At 46.5% G+C, this 15,116-nt stretch overlaps 1 protein-coding gene and 1 long non-coding RNA gene across 2 annotated transcripts in view; one reads left to right on the forward strand and one right to left on the reverse strand.

Annotated features, from left to right (window-relative positions):
* Window positions 1-2,170: 2,170 nt before the first annotated feature.
* LOC311026759 (polypeptide N-acetylgalactosaminyltransferase 14-like) overlaps window positions 2,171-15,116 on the forward strand; it is a gene marked incomplete at its 5' end in the record, with an annotated part of 28,027 nt that continues 15,081 nt past the window's right edge. Inside the window, 2 exons of the mRNA XM_084030457.1 lie at window positions 2,171-2,280; window positions 14,922-14,989. Coding sequence (XP_083886583.1) covers window positions 2,171-2,280; window positions 14,922-14,989 — 178 coding nt within the window. The remainder of the gene's footprint in view (window positions 2,281-14,921; window positions 14,990-15,116) is intronic.
* On the reverse strand, window positions 4,650-5,813 carry LOC311026587. Its single transcript, XR_014598500.1, has 3 exons — window positions 5,753-5,813; window positions 5,358-5,428; window positions 4,650-4,714 (listed from the first exon to the last, which is right to left on the reverse strand). It is a non-coding gene; the product is annotated as an uncharacterized lncRNA (long non-coding RNA).

The following is a 15,116-nucleotide window of genomic DNA, read 5'->3' on the forward strand; positions in this document are numbered from 1 at the left end:
TGCGAGTTAATGAGGTGCTGGTCGTATTATTTCACAGCCGGCTGCTCCACTGCTCTGACTGATCCTGCATGCCGACCTGTTAATACAACAAATTAGTGTTGGAACCCCCCCGGCAGCCAATCACAGGGCGGCTCAGGATTATAAGATATAAGAAAGATAGAAATCTTCAACATCACAATCATCCTGGTAGGGTTACACGGTATACCGGTACTTATTTGGTACCGGGGTACTGAGGCATTTAAAACGGTACCATCTTGCATTTTGACGGGACCGGTACTTGCAGCGCCGTACAGCGCGGCGAACTCGCCACGTGACGTCACCGCGTTGTAACTACAGCTGAGAGGACGAGGAGCGAGCCGCAGCTTGGGGAGATAAAAGGCAAGCCGGAGGAAACCGCTAGCAAGTTAGCGAGCAGCGTAGACTGGAACAACAAACGGAGCAGGAGGAAAGCTTGGAGAGAGAGAGCGAGAGAGCACGAGAGAGCGAGAGAGAGCGCGAGAGAGCGAAGCACGGAGAGGAGACTGGCTGCTGCAACCGTCACCACGCCGCAACTTGCGGACAAACCAGCGCCGCGAAGTGCGATATGGCCGTACTTTAGCTTAAAACAAATGCGCAAAGCGAGGCAGTTTACGCCGATGCGCCACTGTGTAAACGGTGTTTAAAACATGCATGGCTAAAGGCGGAAACACCTCCGACTTATCCAAACACTTAAAGGACAAGCACCCAGACCTGCACACTGAGCTCAGGGAACGACAGGTCATTTACTCAGGAAGAAAAGCCACATTCAGTGCTAAAAGCAAGCGCCACCGCCCTTCACTCTTAACAAAAGTAGCTCTGGAAGAAAAAAAAAGAGCTGGTTTATTTATATTATTATATTTTATATTATATTATTGTATTTATATTTTAACATTTTTTAAATTGTGTGCATTAGAAAAGCTTGTCTTTGTGGTATTTTATTTTATTTGCTGATTAATATGTTATTGTTCTAAGATTTTCTATTAAAATAAAGTCAGTAATGACATTTTTTGCGTTCAGTTTTTATTTGAAAAAGTATCGAAAAGTACCGAAACACATGTTGGTACCGATACCGGTACCAAAATGTTGGTATCGTGACAACACTACATCCTGGTCAAAATCATTATTATCCCAATAACATATAAATAAGAAATAAACATTTCAAATCAAACATACTGGTATCACGTCACATGGCGTCTGACTCCAAAGAGTTAAAGTCGTAGTATTCGTAGTACAATAGTACTAGTCGTAGTTTTAATGAGTCATTCGTGGTTTTACCTTCTTCCAGACGACGCCTCATATTTCATATTTACATATTGTCATATCACTTTGACTTCAAGGTTCAGTAAAACACGGTCAGACCTCGACGCCTTCAGTTCATAATCAAATAGCACACACACACTCACACACACACACACTCACACACACACACACACACACACACACACACACACACACACACACACACACACACTCACACACACACACACACACACACACACTCACACACACACACACACTCACACACACACACACACACACACACACTCACACACACACACTCACACACACACACACACACACACACACACACACACACACACTCACACACACACACACACACACACACACACACTCACACACACACACACACTCACACACACACACACACACACACACACTCACACACACACACACACACACACACACACTCTGTGAAAGGTGAGGTTTTTAAAAAATGAAGGCCAGAACGGAGCAAGTCGACTGTTTCTGTTTGAAAATGTCACCAATCCATCAACCTGATAGGTAAAGGCCAGTCTTCTCATTATACTGTGTGTGTGTGTGTGTGTGTGTGTGTGTGTGTGTGTGTGTGTGTGTGTGTGATGTATTGTAATGATGACACACAACCGTTAACAGCTCTGAAATAAAATAATCTAAAATAATGTCGCCTCATTCGTTATTTCTTTTCGTACAAATTAAAAAAAAATCATCTTTCAGTTTCCTTTGATCGCCCACACCTCAGCGTCACAGCCAATCAGAGCAGGGACTGATTGATCTCTGGTCACATGGGGGAACTTTGCCTCGCTAATTGGTGTAACCGCACCTGAACACGTAACGAGCCTCTCAGAGGATGTGATGTCATCCTCTCTCTGTCTCCGTCTGCAGGTGCACCACGCTGCACTACGACTCTGATCTTCCTCCGACCTCCATCATCATCACCTTCCACAACGAGGCCAGATCCACCCTGCTGCGCACCATCAGGAGGTAACACACACACACACACACACACACATACACACACACACTCACACTCACACACACACACACACACACACACACACACTCACACACACACTCACACACACACTCATATGCACCACAGTTACAAAGAAGCAGTCGAGGGAGGAAACTTCTCCCTCAAACACTAAATATGTAAAAACACAAAAGTAAGCTATAAAATATGAATTACAATAAAAATCAAAGGTCAAGAGATGGCTGAGATATTTCTGCAATTCTATATCGTAAAATGCCTCCAGCTTTTATTCTGTATTTGAATTTGTTTCATTAAATGAGACCCGGGGAGGTGTGAGATGTTTGTAAACCATAGAGTCTGTGAACATGAGGAAACAGTACCGGCTTTGGATCCTGAATATTACAAACAACATCAGCATTATAGCCTTGAATTATGAATGAAATGAAAAATCTCCGTCAGCGTGAATGTTGGCTGATGAGCAACAAACCACAGTTACAGCACACACACACACACACACACACACACACACTCACACACTCACACACACACACACACACACACACACACACGTTTCCTCTGCTGACGCTCTCTGAACCTTTCAGTTCGATGCTATCAGCAGGTTGTCGCTCACACACACAAACACACACACACACACACAAACAGACACACACACACACACAAACAGACACACACACACACACAAACAGACACACACACACACACACAAACAGACACACACACCTCTAGGTTTTTTGGCTGAGGTTCAGCTCATTACAGTCAGTCGGTCAGCAGGGACCGGCTACGCCTCCTCACTATCAGAGGACAGAGTGTGTGTGTGGGTGTGTGGGTGTGAGTGTGTGTGTGAGTGTGTGTGTGGGTGTGTGTGTGTGTGAGTGTGAGTGTGTGTGTGTGTGTGTGTGTGAGTGTGTGTGTGTGTGTGAGTGTGTGTGTGTGTGTCCACCAGCCCTTCTCAAAGTTCTGCAGTTTTCAACCAATTAAAATACAATCTGTCTCCCTGGGTCCCTCTACTCTCCCTTTGGCTCTCCCTTCCTCCCTCCCTCTCTCCCTCCCTCTCCCTCTCTCCCTCTCTCTCTCCCTCCCTCTCTCCATCCCTCCCTCCCCCCCTCCCTCCGTCTCTGGCTTGCCTTTTTATTTTTAGTTTCTCAGTTGTCTAACCCTGACTCTCACCAGAACACAGAGGATCCTCTGAAGCCTCTTGTCTTCTGTTTGACATGGATGAATATCTTCTATTTAAAAGTCCATATCTACTTTTGTTGAACCATATAATGTCCCAGAAATCATTTACATAAACCGTATAATTGTCATATAGACCAGGTTGTGCCACTGATATAATAGTAGTATATATAATAGCGTCTTCACCGGCAGACTGGAGCACTAAAGGTGTAGGAAAAAAGAAGTCAGTGCTGCAGGAGATCACACAGAGACTCTGCCTTTTCATGACTCAGTGAATCCATGCATCCACTCTCGTTAGTGTGGTTGCTATGGAAACAACGTTCTTTTCCACAATACCTGCCCCAACAATGTGTTTCTCCTTCAGTCCCACAGACTCTCACAAGTTCTCACAAGACTCAAGGACTAATGTGGGCTACTATCTAGACCTCTGGGGGACCACAGACCGTCTCTGGTTCCTCCACATAGTCTGGTCTCTGGACTAATGTGAGCTACTATCTAGACCTCTGGGGGACCACAGACAGTCTCTGGTTCCTCCACATAGTCTGGTCTGGTCTCTGGTCTAATGTAAGCTACTATCTAGACCTCTGGGGGACCACAGACAGTCTCTGGTTCCTCCACATAGTCTAGTCTGGTCTCTGGACTAATGTGAGCTACTATCTAGACCTCTGGGGGACCACAGACAGTCTCTGGTTCCTCCACATAGTCTGGTCTGGTCTCTGGTCTAATGTAAGCTACTATCTAGACCTCTGGGGGACCACAGACAGTCTCTGGTTCCTCCACATAGTCTGGTCTGGTCTCTGGACTAATGTGAGCTACTATCTAGACCTCTGGGGGACCACAGACAGTCTCTGGTTCCTCCACATAGTCTAGTCTGGTCTCTGGACTAATGTGAGCTACTATCTAGACCTCTGGGGGACCACAGACAGTCTCTGGTTCCTCCACATAGTCTAGTCTGGTCTCTGGACTAATGTGAGCTACTATCTAGACCTCTGGGGGACCACAGACAGTCTCTGGTTCCTCCACATAGTCTGGTCTGGTCTCTGGACTAATGTGGGCTACTATCTAGACCTCTGGGGGACCACTGACAGTCTCTGGTTCCTCCACATAGTCTGGTCTCTGGACTAATGTGAGCTACTATCTAGACCTCTGGGGGACCACAGACAGTCTCTGGTTCCTCCACATAGTCTAGTCTGGTCTCTGGACTAATGTGAGCTACTATCTAGACCTCTGGGGGACCACAGTCTCTGGTTCCTCTACATAGTCTGGTCTGGTCTCTGGACTAATGTGGGCTACTATCTAGACCTCTGGGGGACCACAGACAGTCTCTGGTTCCTCCACATAGTCTGGTCTGGTCTCTGGTCTAATGTAAGCTACTATCTAGACCTCTGGGGGACCACAGACAGTCTCTGGTTTCTAGTCTGGTCTGGTCTCTGGTCTAATGTGAGCTACTATCTAGACCTCTGGGGGACCACAGACAGTCTCTGGTTCCTCCACATAGTCTAGTCTGGTCTCTGGACTAATGTGAGCTACTATCTAGACCTCTGGGGGACCACAGACAGTCTCTGGTTCCTCCACATAGTCTAGTCTGGTCTCTGGACTAATGTGAGCTACTATCTAGACCTCTGGGGGACCACAGACAGTCTCTGGTTCCTCCACATAGTCTAGTCTGGTCTCTGGACTAATGTGAGCTACTATCTAGACCTCTGGGGGACCACAGACAGTCTCTGGTTCCTCCACATAGTCTGGTCTGGTCTCTGGACTAATGTGGGCTACTATCTAGACCTCTGGGGGACCACTGACAGTCTCTGGTTCCTCCACATAGTCTGGTCTCTGGACTAATGTGAGCTACTATCTAGACCTCTGGGGGACCACAGACAGTCTCTGGTTCCTCCACATAGTCTAGTCTGGTCTCTGGACTAATGTGAGCTACTATCTAGACCTCTGGGGGACCACAGTCTCTGGTTCCTCTACATAGTCTGGTCTGGTCTCTGGACTAATGTGGGCTACTATCTAGACCTCTGGGGGACCACAGACAGTCTCTGGTTCCTCCACATAGTCTGGTCTGGTCTCTGGTCTAATGTAAGCTACTATCTAGACCTCTGGGGGACCACAGACAGTCTCTGGTTTCTAGTCTGGTCTGGTCTCTGGTCTAATGTGAGCTACTATCTAGACCTCTGGGGGACCACAGACAGTCTCTGGTTCCTCCACATAGTCTGGTCTGGTCTCTGGACTAATGTGAGCTACTATCTAGACCTCTGGGGGACCACAGACAGTCTCTGGTTCCTCCACATAGTCTAGTCTGGTCTCTGGACTAATGTGAGCTACTATCTAGACCTCTGGGGGACCACAGACAGTCTCTGGTTCCTCCACATAGTCTAGTCTGGTCTCTGGACTAATGTGAGCTACTATCTAGACCTCTGGGGGACCACAGACAGTCTCTGGTTCCTCCACATAGTCTGGTCTGGTCTCTGGACTAATGTGGGCTACTATCTAGACCTCTGGGGGACCACTGACAGTCTCTGGTTCCTCCACATAGTCTGGTCTCTGGACTAATGTGAGCTACTATCTAGACCTCTGGGGGACCACAGACAGTCTCTGGTTCCTCCACATAGTCTAGTCTGGTCTCTGGACTAATGTGAGCTACTATCTAGACCTCTGGGGGACCACAGTCTCTGGTTCCTCTACATAGTCTGGTCTGGTCTCTGGACTAATGTGGGCTACTATCTAGACCTCTGGGGGACCACAGACAGTCTCTGGTTCCTCCACATAGTCTGGTCTGGTCTCTGGTCTAATGTAAGCTACTATCTAGACCTCTGGGGGACCACAGACAGTCTCTGGTTTCTAGTCTGGTCTGGTCTCTGGTCTAATGTGAGCTACTATCTAGACCTCTGGGGGACCAGAGACAGTCTCTGGTTCCTCCACATAGTCTGGTCTGGTCTCTGGACTAATGTGAGCTACTATCTAGACCTCTGGGGGACCACAGACAGTCTCTGGTTCCTCCACATAGTCTAGTCTGGTCTCTGGACTAATGTGAGCTACTATCTAGACCTCTGGGGGACCACAGACAGTCTCTGGTTCCTCCACATAGTCTAGTCTGGTCTCTGGACTAATGTGAGCTACTATCTAGACTTCTGGGGGACCACAGACAGTCTCTGGTTCCTCCACATAGTCTGGTCTGGTCTCTGGACTAATGTGGGCTACTATCTAGACCTCTGGGGGACCACTGACAGTCTCTGGTTCCTCCACATAGTCTGGTCTCTGGACTAATGTGAGCTACTATCTAGACCTCTGGGGGACCACAGACAGTCTCTGGTTCCTCCACATAGTCTAGTCTGGTCTCTGGACTAATGTGAGCTACTATCTAGACCTCTGGGGGACCACAGTCTCTGGTTCCTCTACATAGTCTGGTCTGGTCTCTGGACTAATGTGGGCTACTATCTAGACCTCTGGGGGACCACAGTCTCTGGTTCCTCCACATAGTCTGGTCTGGTCTCTGGACTAATGTGGGCTACTATCTAGACCTCTGGGGGACCACAGTCTCTGGTTCCTCCACATAGTCTGGTCTGGTCTCTGGACTCATCTGACCACAGACAGTCTCGTATGAAACTTTAATAGCTCAGAAACAAAAATCCCCCGTCATCACTCTTTTATTGGTGAATACTTGTTTAAACTATGAATCTGCTTATTCTCTAATCATTAGTGGATCACGGCCAGAAAGTTTACAAAGATATTCAGTGTTATAAAACTTCCTCGAGGAGTCTTTGAAAGACATGAATTCAAAGACAGCAACACAGAATATAATAGAAATTGCATCTATTTTTCTAAGTGTGGTTTCTCAGGGAGAACAAACCCTCGACGATCCAGATCCTTCTCTTACTGTCTGCCATCTGAAAACGCTGAGAGCCATTGCCTCACAATTACATGATAAAAGGCCGTCGTTTGGGGACTTTTGTGCACTTTGGGAGCTTCGGCGCTACGCAGCGCCGCCGCTAATACGTTAGCTTTCTGTGAGACAATGACGGGCACTTTGAAAGCTTTTCATCTCACATCAAAGAGTTGCTTTTCTGCCTTGTCGATATTTAATCAAGCTTTGATCCGAAAAAATTGATCTAATCTTCTCCGTCTCTGCCGGGCGAGAGATAAGCAGAGAGAGAGAGAGGTGGAGCTGTTGACAATATATTTGGTTTTAATGGGTTTGTTTTTGCTGTGTGTGTGTGTGTGTGTGTGTGTGTGTGTGTGTGTGTGTGTGTGTGTGTGTGTGTGTGTGTGTGTGAGTTAAACAGCCTCCTGAACTGCAGAGGTTCCATTATTGCGAAAGGATCCACAGGAGCATCATGGGAAAAAAAGAGCTATAGGGCGAGCTCTAGATCAGCAGCGACTCAGCACTTTGTGATTCAGTGGTCCTGAAAAACGCCGAGTCAAGGGTCCGGATCACTTCCTCTTCAGCTGATCACTCAGGATTTATTAGCAGCAGGTCATTAGAGAGATGTACAGCCTTCCGCTCTCTGCAGCCACATCCACTCTTTTCTATGGACTCTTCATCCACATCTATGTCTTCATCACTTTCTCCAACATCGTTTAAGAAAATGTACCTTAGGACTAAAACAGCCACATGCACGCATTGGGCATCCCACTTTAGCTTCGATCAGACAAAATGTGTCGACGTGTAGCATCACAGATCATCTGTGAGTTTGGATTCAGAGCTCGTTTGAGGCGTTAGATGGTCACCGAAATACCCCAGACCAGCGCCGCCACTTAGGGCTGGTTTCAGACCAGTTTGATTACATTGGGCTGGTTTGTCACCAGTTTGTTTTTTTTAATTATTACATAGGGCTGGTTTCGGACCAGTTTGATTACATTGGGCTGGTTTCAGACCAGTTTGATGACATTGGGCTGGTTTCAGACCAGTTTGATTACATTGGGCTGGTTTCAGACCAGTTTGATAACATTGAGCTGGTTTCGGACCAGTTTGATTACATTGGGCTGGTTTCTGACCAGTTTGATGACATTGGGCTGGTTTCTGACCAGTTTGATGACATTGGGCTGGTTTCAGACCAGTTTGATTACATTGGGCTGGTTTCAGACCAGTTTGATAACATTGAGCTGGTTTCAGACCAGTTTGATAACATTGAGCTGGTTTCGAACCAGTTTGATTACATTGGGCTGGTTTCGGACGAGTTTGATGTCATTGAGCTGGTTTCTGACCAGTGTGATTACATTGAGCTGGTTTCTGACCAGTTTGATTACATTGGGCTGATTTCTGACCAGTTTGATTACATTGGGCTGGTTTCGGACCAGTTTGATTACATTGGGCTGGTTTCTGACCATTTTGATTACATTGGGCTGGTTTCGGACCAGTTTGATTACATTGGGCTGGTTTCTGACCAGTTTGATTACATTGGGCTGGTTTCAGACCAGTTTGATTACATTGGGCTGGTTTCGGACCAGTTTGATTACATTGGGCTGGTTTCAGACCAGTTTGATTACATTGGGCTGGTTTCAGACCAGTTTGATTACATTGGGCTGGTTTCGGACCAGTTTGATTACATTGGGCTGGTTTCAGACCAGTTTGATTACATTGGGCTGGTTTCAGACCATTTTGATTACATTGGGCTGGTTTCGGACCAGTTTGATTACATTGGGCTGGTTTCGGACCAGTTTGATTACATTGGGCTGGTTTCAGACCAGTTTGATTACATTGGGCTGGTTTCGGACCAGTTTGATTACATTGGGCTGGTTTCTGACCAGTTTGATTACATTGGGCTGGTTTCAGACCAGTTTGATTACATTGGGCTGGTTTCGGACCAGTTTGATTACATTGGGCTGGTTTCAGACCAGTTTGATTACATTGGGCTGGTTTTGGACCAGTTTGATTACATTGGGCTGGTTTCAGACCAGTTTGATTACATCGGGCTGGTTTCGGACCAGTTTGATGTCATTGAGCTGGTTTCGGACCAGTTTGATGACATAGGGCTGGTTTCGGACCAGTTTGATTACATTGGGCTGGTTTCAGACCAGTTTGATTACATTGGGCTGGTTTCAGACCAGTTTGATAACATTGGGCTGGTTTCAGACCAGTTTGATTACATTGGGCTGGTTTCGGACCAGTTTGATTACATTGGGCTGGTTTCGGACCAGTTTGATTACTGGGCTGGTTTCGGACCAGTTTGATTACATTGGGCTGGTTTCGTACCAGTTTGATTACATTGGGCTGGTTTCTCACCAGTTTGATTACATTGGGCTGGTTTCGGACCAGTTTGATTACATTTGGCTGGTTTCGGACCAGTTTGATTACTGGGCTGGTTTCGGACCAGTTTGATTACATTGGGCTGGTTTCGGACCAGTTTGATTACATTGGGCTGGTTTCAGACCAGTTTGATTACATTGGGCTGGTTTCAGACCAGTTTGATTACATTGGGCTGGTTTCGGACCAGTTCTGCGTTGCTTTTGTGCTTTTTACATTTGGCGGTTTTGAACGTCATTTTAGGGTCAAACATGAAAAATTCAGTAAACTTGATCGTGTCCACTCACTTCTCATTTAATTTGAGAAATATTTGTTTGAGTTGTATTCAATCAGCATCAGTAATAAGACCTACTTATCTCAACATTGACATCAACATGGACATCTGTGCGTTTCCCACCAGATGTGATGTGACTGGTTCTATGGTTGTGATTTGGGCTGGGTTTGATGCTGATGGGGCTGGTGACTGACTGGAGCTGGTGCTGATGCAGATGGCCAGCGCTGTAGGTCAGCAGTGATGAGACAGTATTTACTGGCTGCAGATGTATAGCACCATGCATCACCGCTGGTTAGACAGGACGGACGCCTTGGAGGGGCTGAATCAGGACTTCTCTCCAGGAACAGTGTCTGTAGATCTGCTGGGAAAGGCTTCCTGTCAGCACGGGAAAGATTTAACATCCAATGAACAGAAAGCTCAATCTGGGGTTTTTTTTCTCATTGCTAGACATTTTTAAACAGACTTTTAATCATTCTGGAAGCCATTTAAGAATAAATAGTGTTTTTGGTGGATGTTTTTTGCAGCGTTGCTGTCAGAGGTCTTGATAGAGAAATTGGTGGGAGAAAGATGGCGGGATGCGGATGAATGGAAGGGGCGATGGATGCAGAGGTGGAGGGAAAGGAGTGATGAATTACTCCGGCGAGGTAGAGGATGGAAGAACAGGCTGTCAGCGAACCAATCAGGCAGAGAGAGGGAGGAGGGGGAGGGAAGAGGGAGGGAACCGAGGTACAAACAGAGAAATATGGAACCGGAGAAAGCTTTCGAGAGGATGGAGGAGGAAGAAAATAGTGCCCCGAGCAAAGTGTAATGCAGCGGGAACGGTGGAGACTAATTCCTGTCCTCACCTGTAGAGAACGGAGTTAGTGGATTTACCATCCAAGTGAAAGAGAAACAGCACGTAGACGCGAGGGGGGGATATCTCGCTCACAACAGTTGAAAGCATCGTTTGTCAGGTAAATAAATCCATAAATCCTGGGCAGCCGAGTGGAGGACGATCTGGAGGTTTTCTGGTTTCCAACCCACAAACAAACGTTACATAAACGCTTTAATAACCAGAGCATGAAAACCAAGCGTCGCCTGAGTGGTCAGAATACAGAAAACCCAGAATAATAGCGACGACTGGAGCTGAAGCTAGCATGTCTGTGCTGGTCCCAGGCCAAGAAGAGGATCTAACAGGAAACACAGTTCAGTCATGAGACCGAGGTCCCGAGACTGTGAGGAGCCTCGTCCAGCTTCCAGACTTCATGTAATCAGATTTTCACCACAATTTTAAATTGGTTAGAATTAATGGCATCGCTTTATTAGTAAGGGAAAGTACTGGACGTAATTAAATTTGGACCTGATGATGAAAAGTTAAAGGATGTCAATTCTTAGAATTCCTCCTGAGGGCGGACATGAACCAGTTCCACCCTGTTGGATCTGATCCTGGACCATAAATCTGTACCATGTGCTCGCTAACTTGGCTATTAGCAGATGTGACATCATCTCGCCTGATGTGTTGAACCCCGGTTCTGGTTATCAGATGGAGCTTTTATAAGCTGACAAACGTGTGTTATTCATGGTACAATGCACACATTAAAATATTGTGACTGTGGTCATGGATTACATTGTGTATTTGTTCTGAAGTATTGGGCTGAGTGAGGACTTGGACCTCCTGGTGGAGGTGTAGAGGGATCGTCATTATTCTCCATATCTGCCCACAAAACACACACTGGCTTTACCACGAGGGGGAAACAATAGACATCACCACAGTTGATTACTTACATTAACTTGCAAATGTTCTCAAATAGTACATATATATATATATGTATATATTCAGAAGGTGTTTTCTATGGTTACTTTTGCTGAATTTAGCAGCAATCCATAGAAGTGAACAGACATGTTTATTTCCTGTCTGTTTGGACGTGTTTCGGCTGAAGTAAAGAAAAGCTCTGTTGATAGAAAGCAGCAGCAGCACTCTCTTCTTCCTCTCCAAAGTCACGGTCACTCACTCAGAAGGCTACGTGAGCGACTTCTCCGACTTTGGGCCGAGAACATGTTGTACTCGTACCGATCAATGAAATAAAACCAACTCCAGTTAAGTCCACACCTGTTTCCCATTGCGTCCTCGGCTCCTAATGGTTCAGTATTACAGCTAATTGACTCTCCGCCCATCTGGCCGCGCTCTAAACGGCTCACCCTGTTCGGGCTGGATCGCGTCCCAGCAGGCTGTTGGGGGGGGGGGGGGGGGGGGGGGGGACTCTACTTGCAGAGTAGAAACGTGAGCATCCTTTCCTCCCTTCCTTTCCTCCCTTCCTTTCCTCTCTTCCTTTCCTCTCTTCCTTTATTCTCTTCCTTTCCTCTTTCTTTCCTCTTCCTTTCCTCTCTTCCTTTATTCTCTTCCTTTCCTCTTCCTTTCCTCTTCCTTTCCTCTCTTCCTTTCCTCTTCCTTTCCTCTCTTCCTTTCCTCTTTCTTTCCTCTCTTCCTTTCCTCTTCCTTTCCTCTCTTCCTTTCCTCTTCCTTTCCTCTCTTCCTTTCCTCTCTTCCTTTCCTCTCTTCCTTTCCTCTTCCTTTCCTCTCTTCCTTTCCTCTTTCTTTCCTCTCTTCCTTTCCTCTCTTCCTTTCCTCTTTCTTTCCTCTCTTCCTTTATTCTCTTCCTTTCCTCTTCCTTTCCTCTCTTCCTTTCCTCTTTCTTTCCTCTCTTCCTTTATTCTCTTCCTTTCCTCTTCCTTTCCTCTCTTCCTTTCCTCTTCCTTTCCTCTCTTCCTTTCCTCTCTTTCATGGGTGGCTCCTGTTGGACTTGAACCGTCACCGTGGCAGCAGTACAGCAGCACCTGTTTAGCTCCGCCTCTATCGCTGCACACACACACACACACACACACACACACGCACACTAAGCATACACACCTTAGATGACAGCTCTCTGAATAGCAGCTGGAGGTAATGAACCCCCCCTCCTCTAAAAGTGATATCCGAGTGTTGGAATGAGCGACGCAGGTCCGGATGCTGTTCTGAGCGACAGACGGCACTATTGTCAGCCGTGATAATGTTTCTGTGAGCTGCAGATAGCTTCTCCCTCAGCACGCCTGAGGGGAGGTTAAGCCTCAGAGCTGGTGGCCTGTGAACCAGCGAATGGGAGCGTGTGTGTGTGTGTGTGTGTGTGTGTGTGTGTGTGTGTGCATGTGTGAGTGTGTGTGTGTGTGCGTGTGTGCGTGTGCGTGTGTGTGTGTGTGTGTCTGTGTGTGTGTGTGTGTGTGTGTGTGTGAGTGTGTGTGTGCGCGTGTGTGTGTGTGTGTGTGTGTGAGTGTGTGAGACAGAGGAGATGGAGAGAGAGAAAGAAAAAAGAATGAAAGAGATTGTGTCCATCCATCCGTGTCTGTCTGCCTCTCTAACACAGATAGATTGATCAACAGACAGACAGGCCAGTAAGACAGACAGGCAGACAGACAGGTAGTTAGCATGCGACCTGTGGATTATTTACTCAATGTAACCACGGCGCTGTGAAATACAGTTTCACTCTGAGGTCGTAGTTCCTTTAAATACGGGTCACATTATGTATTTAGGGCGAAGGACGATTACAACGTCATCATGATTTGTTTAATATAATGTATTAATACAGTTGTTTAGAGGATCAATATAAAACAGATGAGGAGTAAAAACAAATAGAATCATTTATCTTCTAATCCTTTGAATTGTGTTTTTATGCCAACGACCACGATGGATGACTGTAGGAAATAAAAGTCAAAACATTTTGAATTTGGGACGGCGGTGGAAAAGGATTCTGGAGCCTCGTTAAGCAGCTGCTGTATCGGACGATATCATTGATGGAGGCGTTGCCACGGCGACCACAGAAACACATTCTTCCTGCTGATCTGATTCGTGACTCCAAACCCCGATATGATCCGAACAGAGAGATCTAAATCAGCGGATCTAATGTGATCTAATGAGATTAATACACTGATTGTCTTTCTGCTTGATCACCTCATCTCTCTCCTCCTTCAGTTCCTCCTTCCTTCCCTCCATCTCCTCCACCCACCTCCTCAGAGAGAGAGACATTTGTCTCCCTTACCAGCCTGCCATCTCTCTCTCACTCTCTCTCCTCCTTTATTATCCTTCACTCTTTCATCTCCCTTCACCTCCCCTCCCTCCCTCCCTCCCATCCATCACTCCTCCTGATGGGATCTGGTGCTTCAGAGACTCATAGTTTTGCTCCACCTCCTCCTCCACCTCCTGCATTATCAGCTTCACCTCCTTCCCTCCCTCCCTCCCTTTTACCTGTCCTCAATTCAATCGTTCTCTGTTTTCCACTTTCTCTTCTTGATCCGTCTCAATCAACCCATCTGACACCTCCTCTTCCTTTCCTCCCTTCCTTTCCTCCTTCACTACTTCCACCCTCCTTCTTTTCCCTTGACTATCTGTTTTCTTCTTCCCTCTCCTCGTTCTCTCTCTCCTTCTTCACTCCCTCTATACTTTCCTTACAGCCTTCTCATTTATTCTCATTTATTCCCATTTCCTTCCTTGCTGTTTCTTCCTGGTGTCCCGAGGGGATGATGAACACAGAGGTCATTGAAAACACAAAATAATGAAATAAAATGGAGCAGAGCACTCGGAACAAAACACGTTTTCTTATTTTCCTCCAGTAAAAACGGATGAATTTTTTATGTTTCAATCTTGGTCTTTAATGAAATAGTTTCTTAGCGGCGACGCGTCATACATTTTCATAACAGGAATTTGGGCTGACATTTTCAATGTTGTTTTTCTACGGCGTGCAGTGCGTACATAATGAATTCATGAGCACCTGTGTGTGTGTGTGTGTGTGTGTGTGTGTGTGTGTGTGTGTGTGTGTGTGTGTGTGTGTGCGTGCACGTTGGCATTTACTTGCCAGCTTCCTTTAAACTTGTTTTCTAATGTAAACTCCTGTTTATGCATATTTGAGACGCATATTTTCTTTTGTCTGCAGCGTTTTGAACAGGACGCCGGTTCACCTCATCCATGACATCATTCTAGTGGACGACTTCAGTGACGACGGTGAGCTGCACACACACACACACACACACACACACACACACACAAACACACACACACACAGCAGGTCAAAGGGAGGGATGAGTCCAGCTGAGTCCCCCGGGTTCAGGATTACAGGATGAAAGGAGTC

This window comes from Eutrigla gurnardus, assembly GCF_963514095.1.
Source record: "Eutrigla gurnardus genome assembly, chromosome: 16".
In the NCBI taxonomy this organism is placed as follows: Eukaryota; Metazoa; Chordata; class Actinopteri; order Perciformes; family Triglidae; genus Eutrigla; species Eutrigla gurnardus.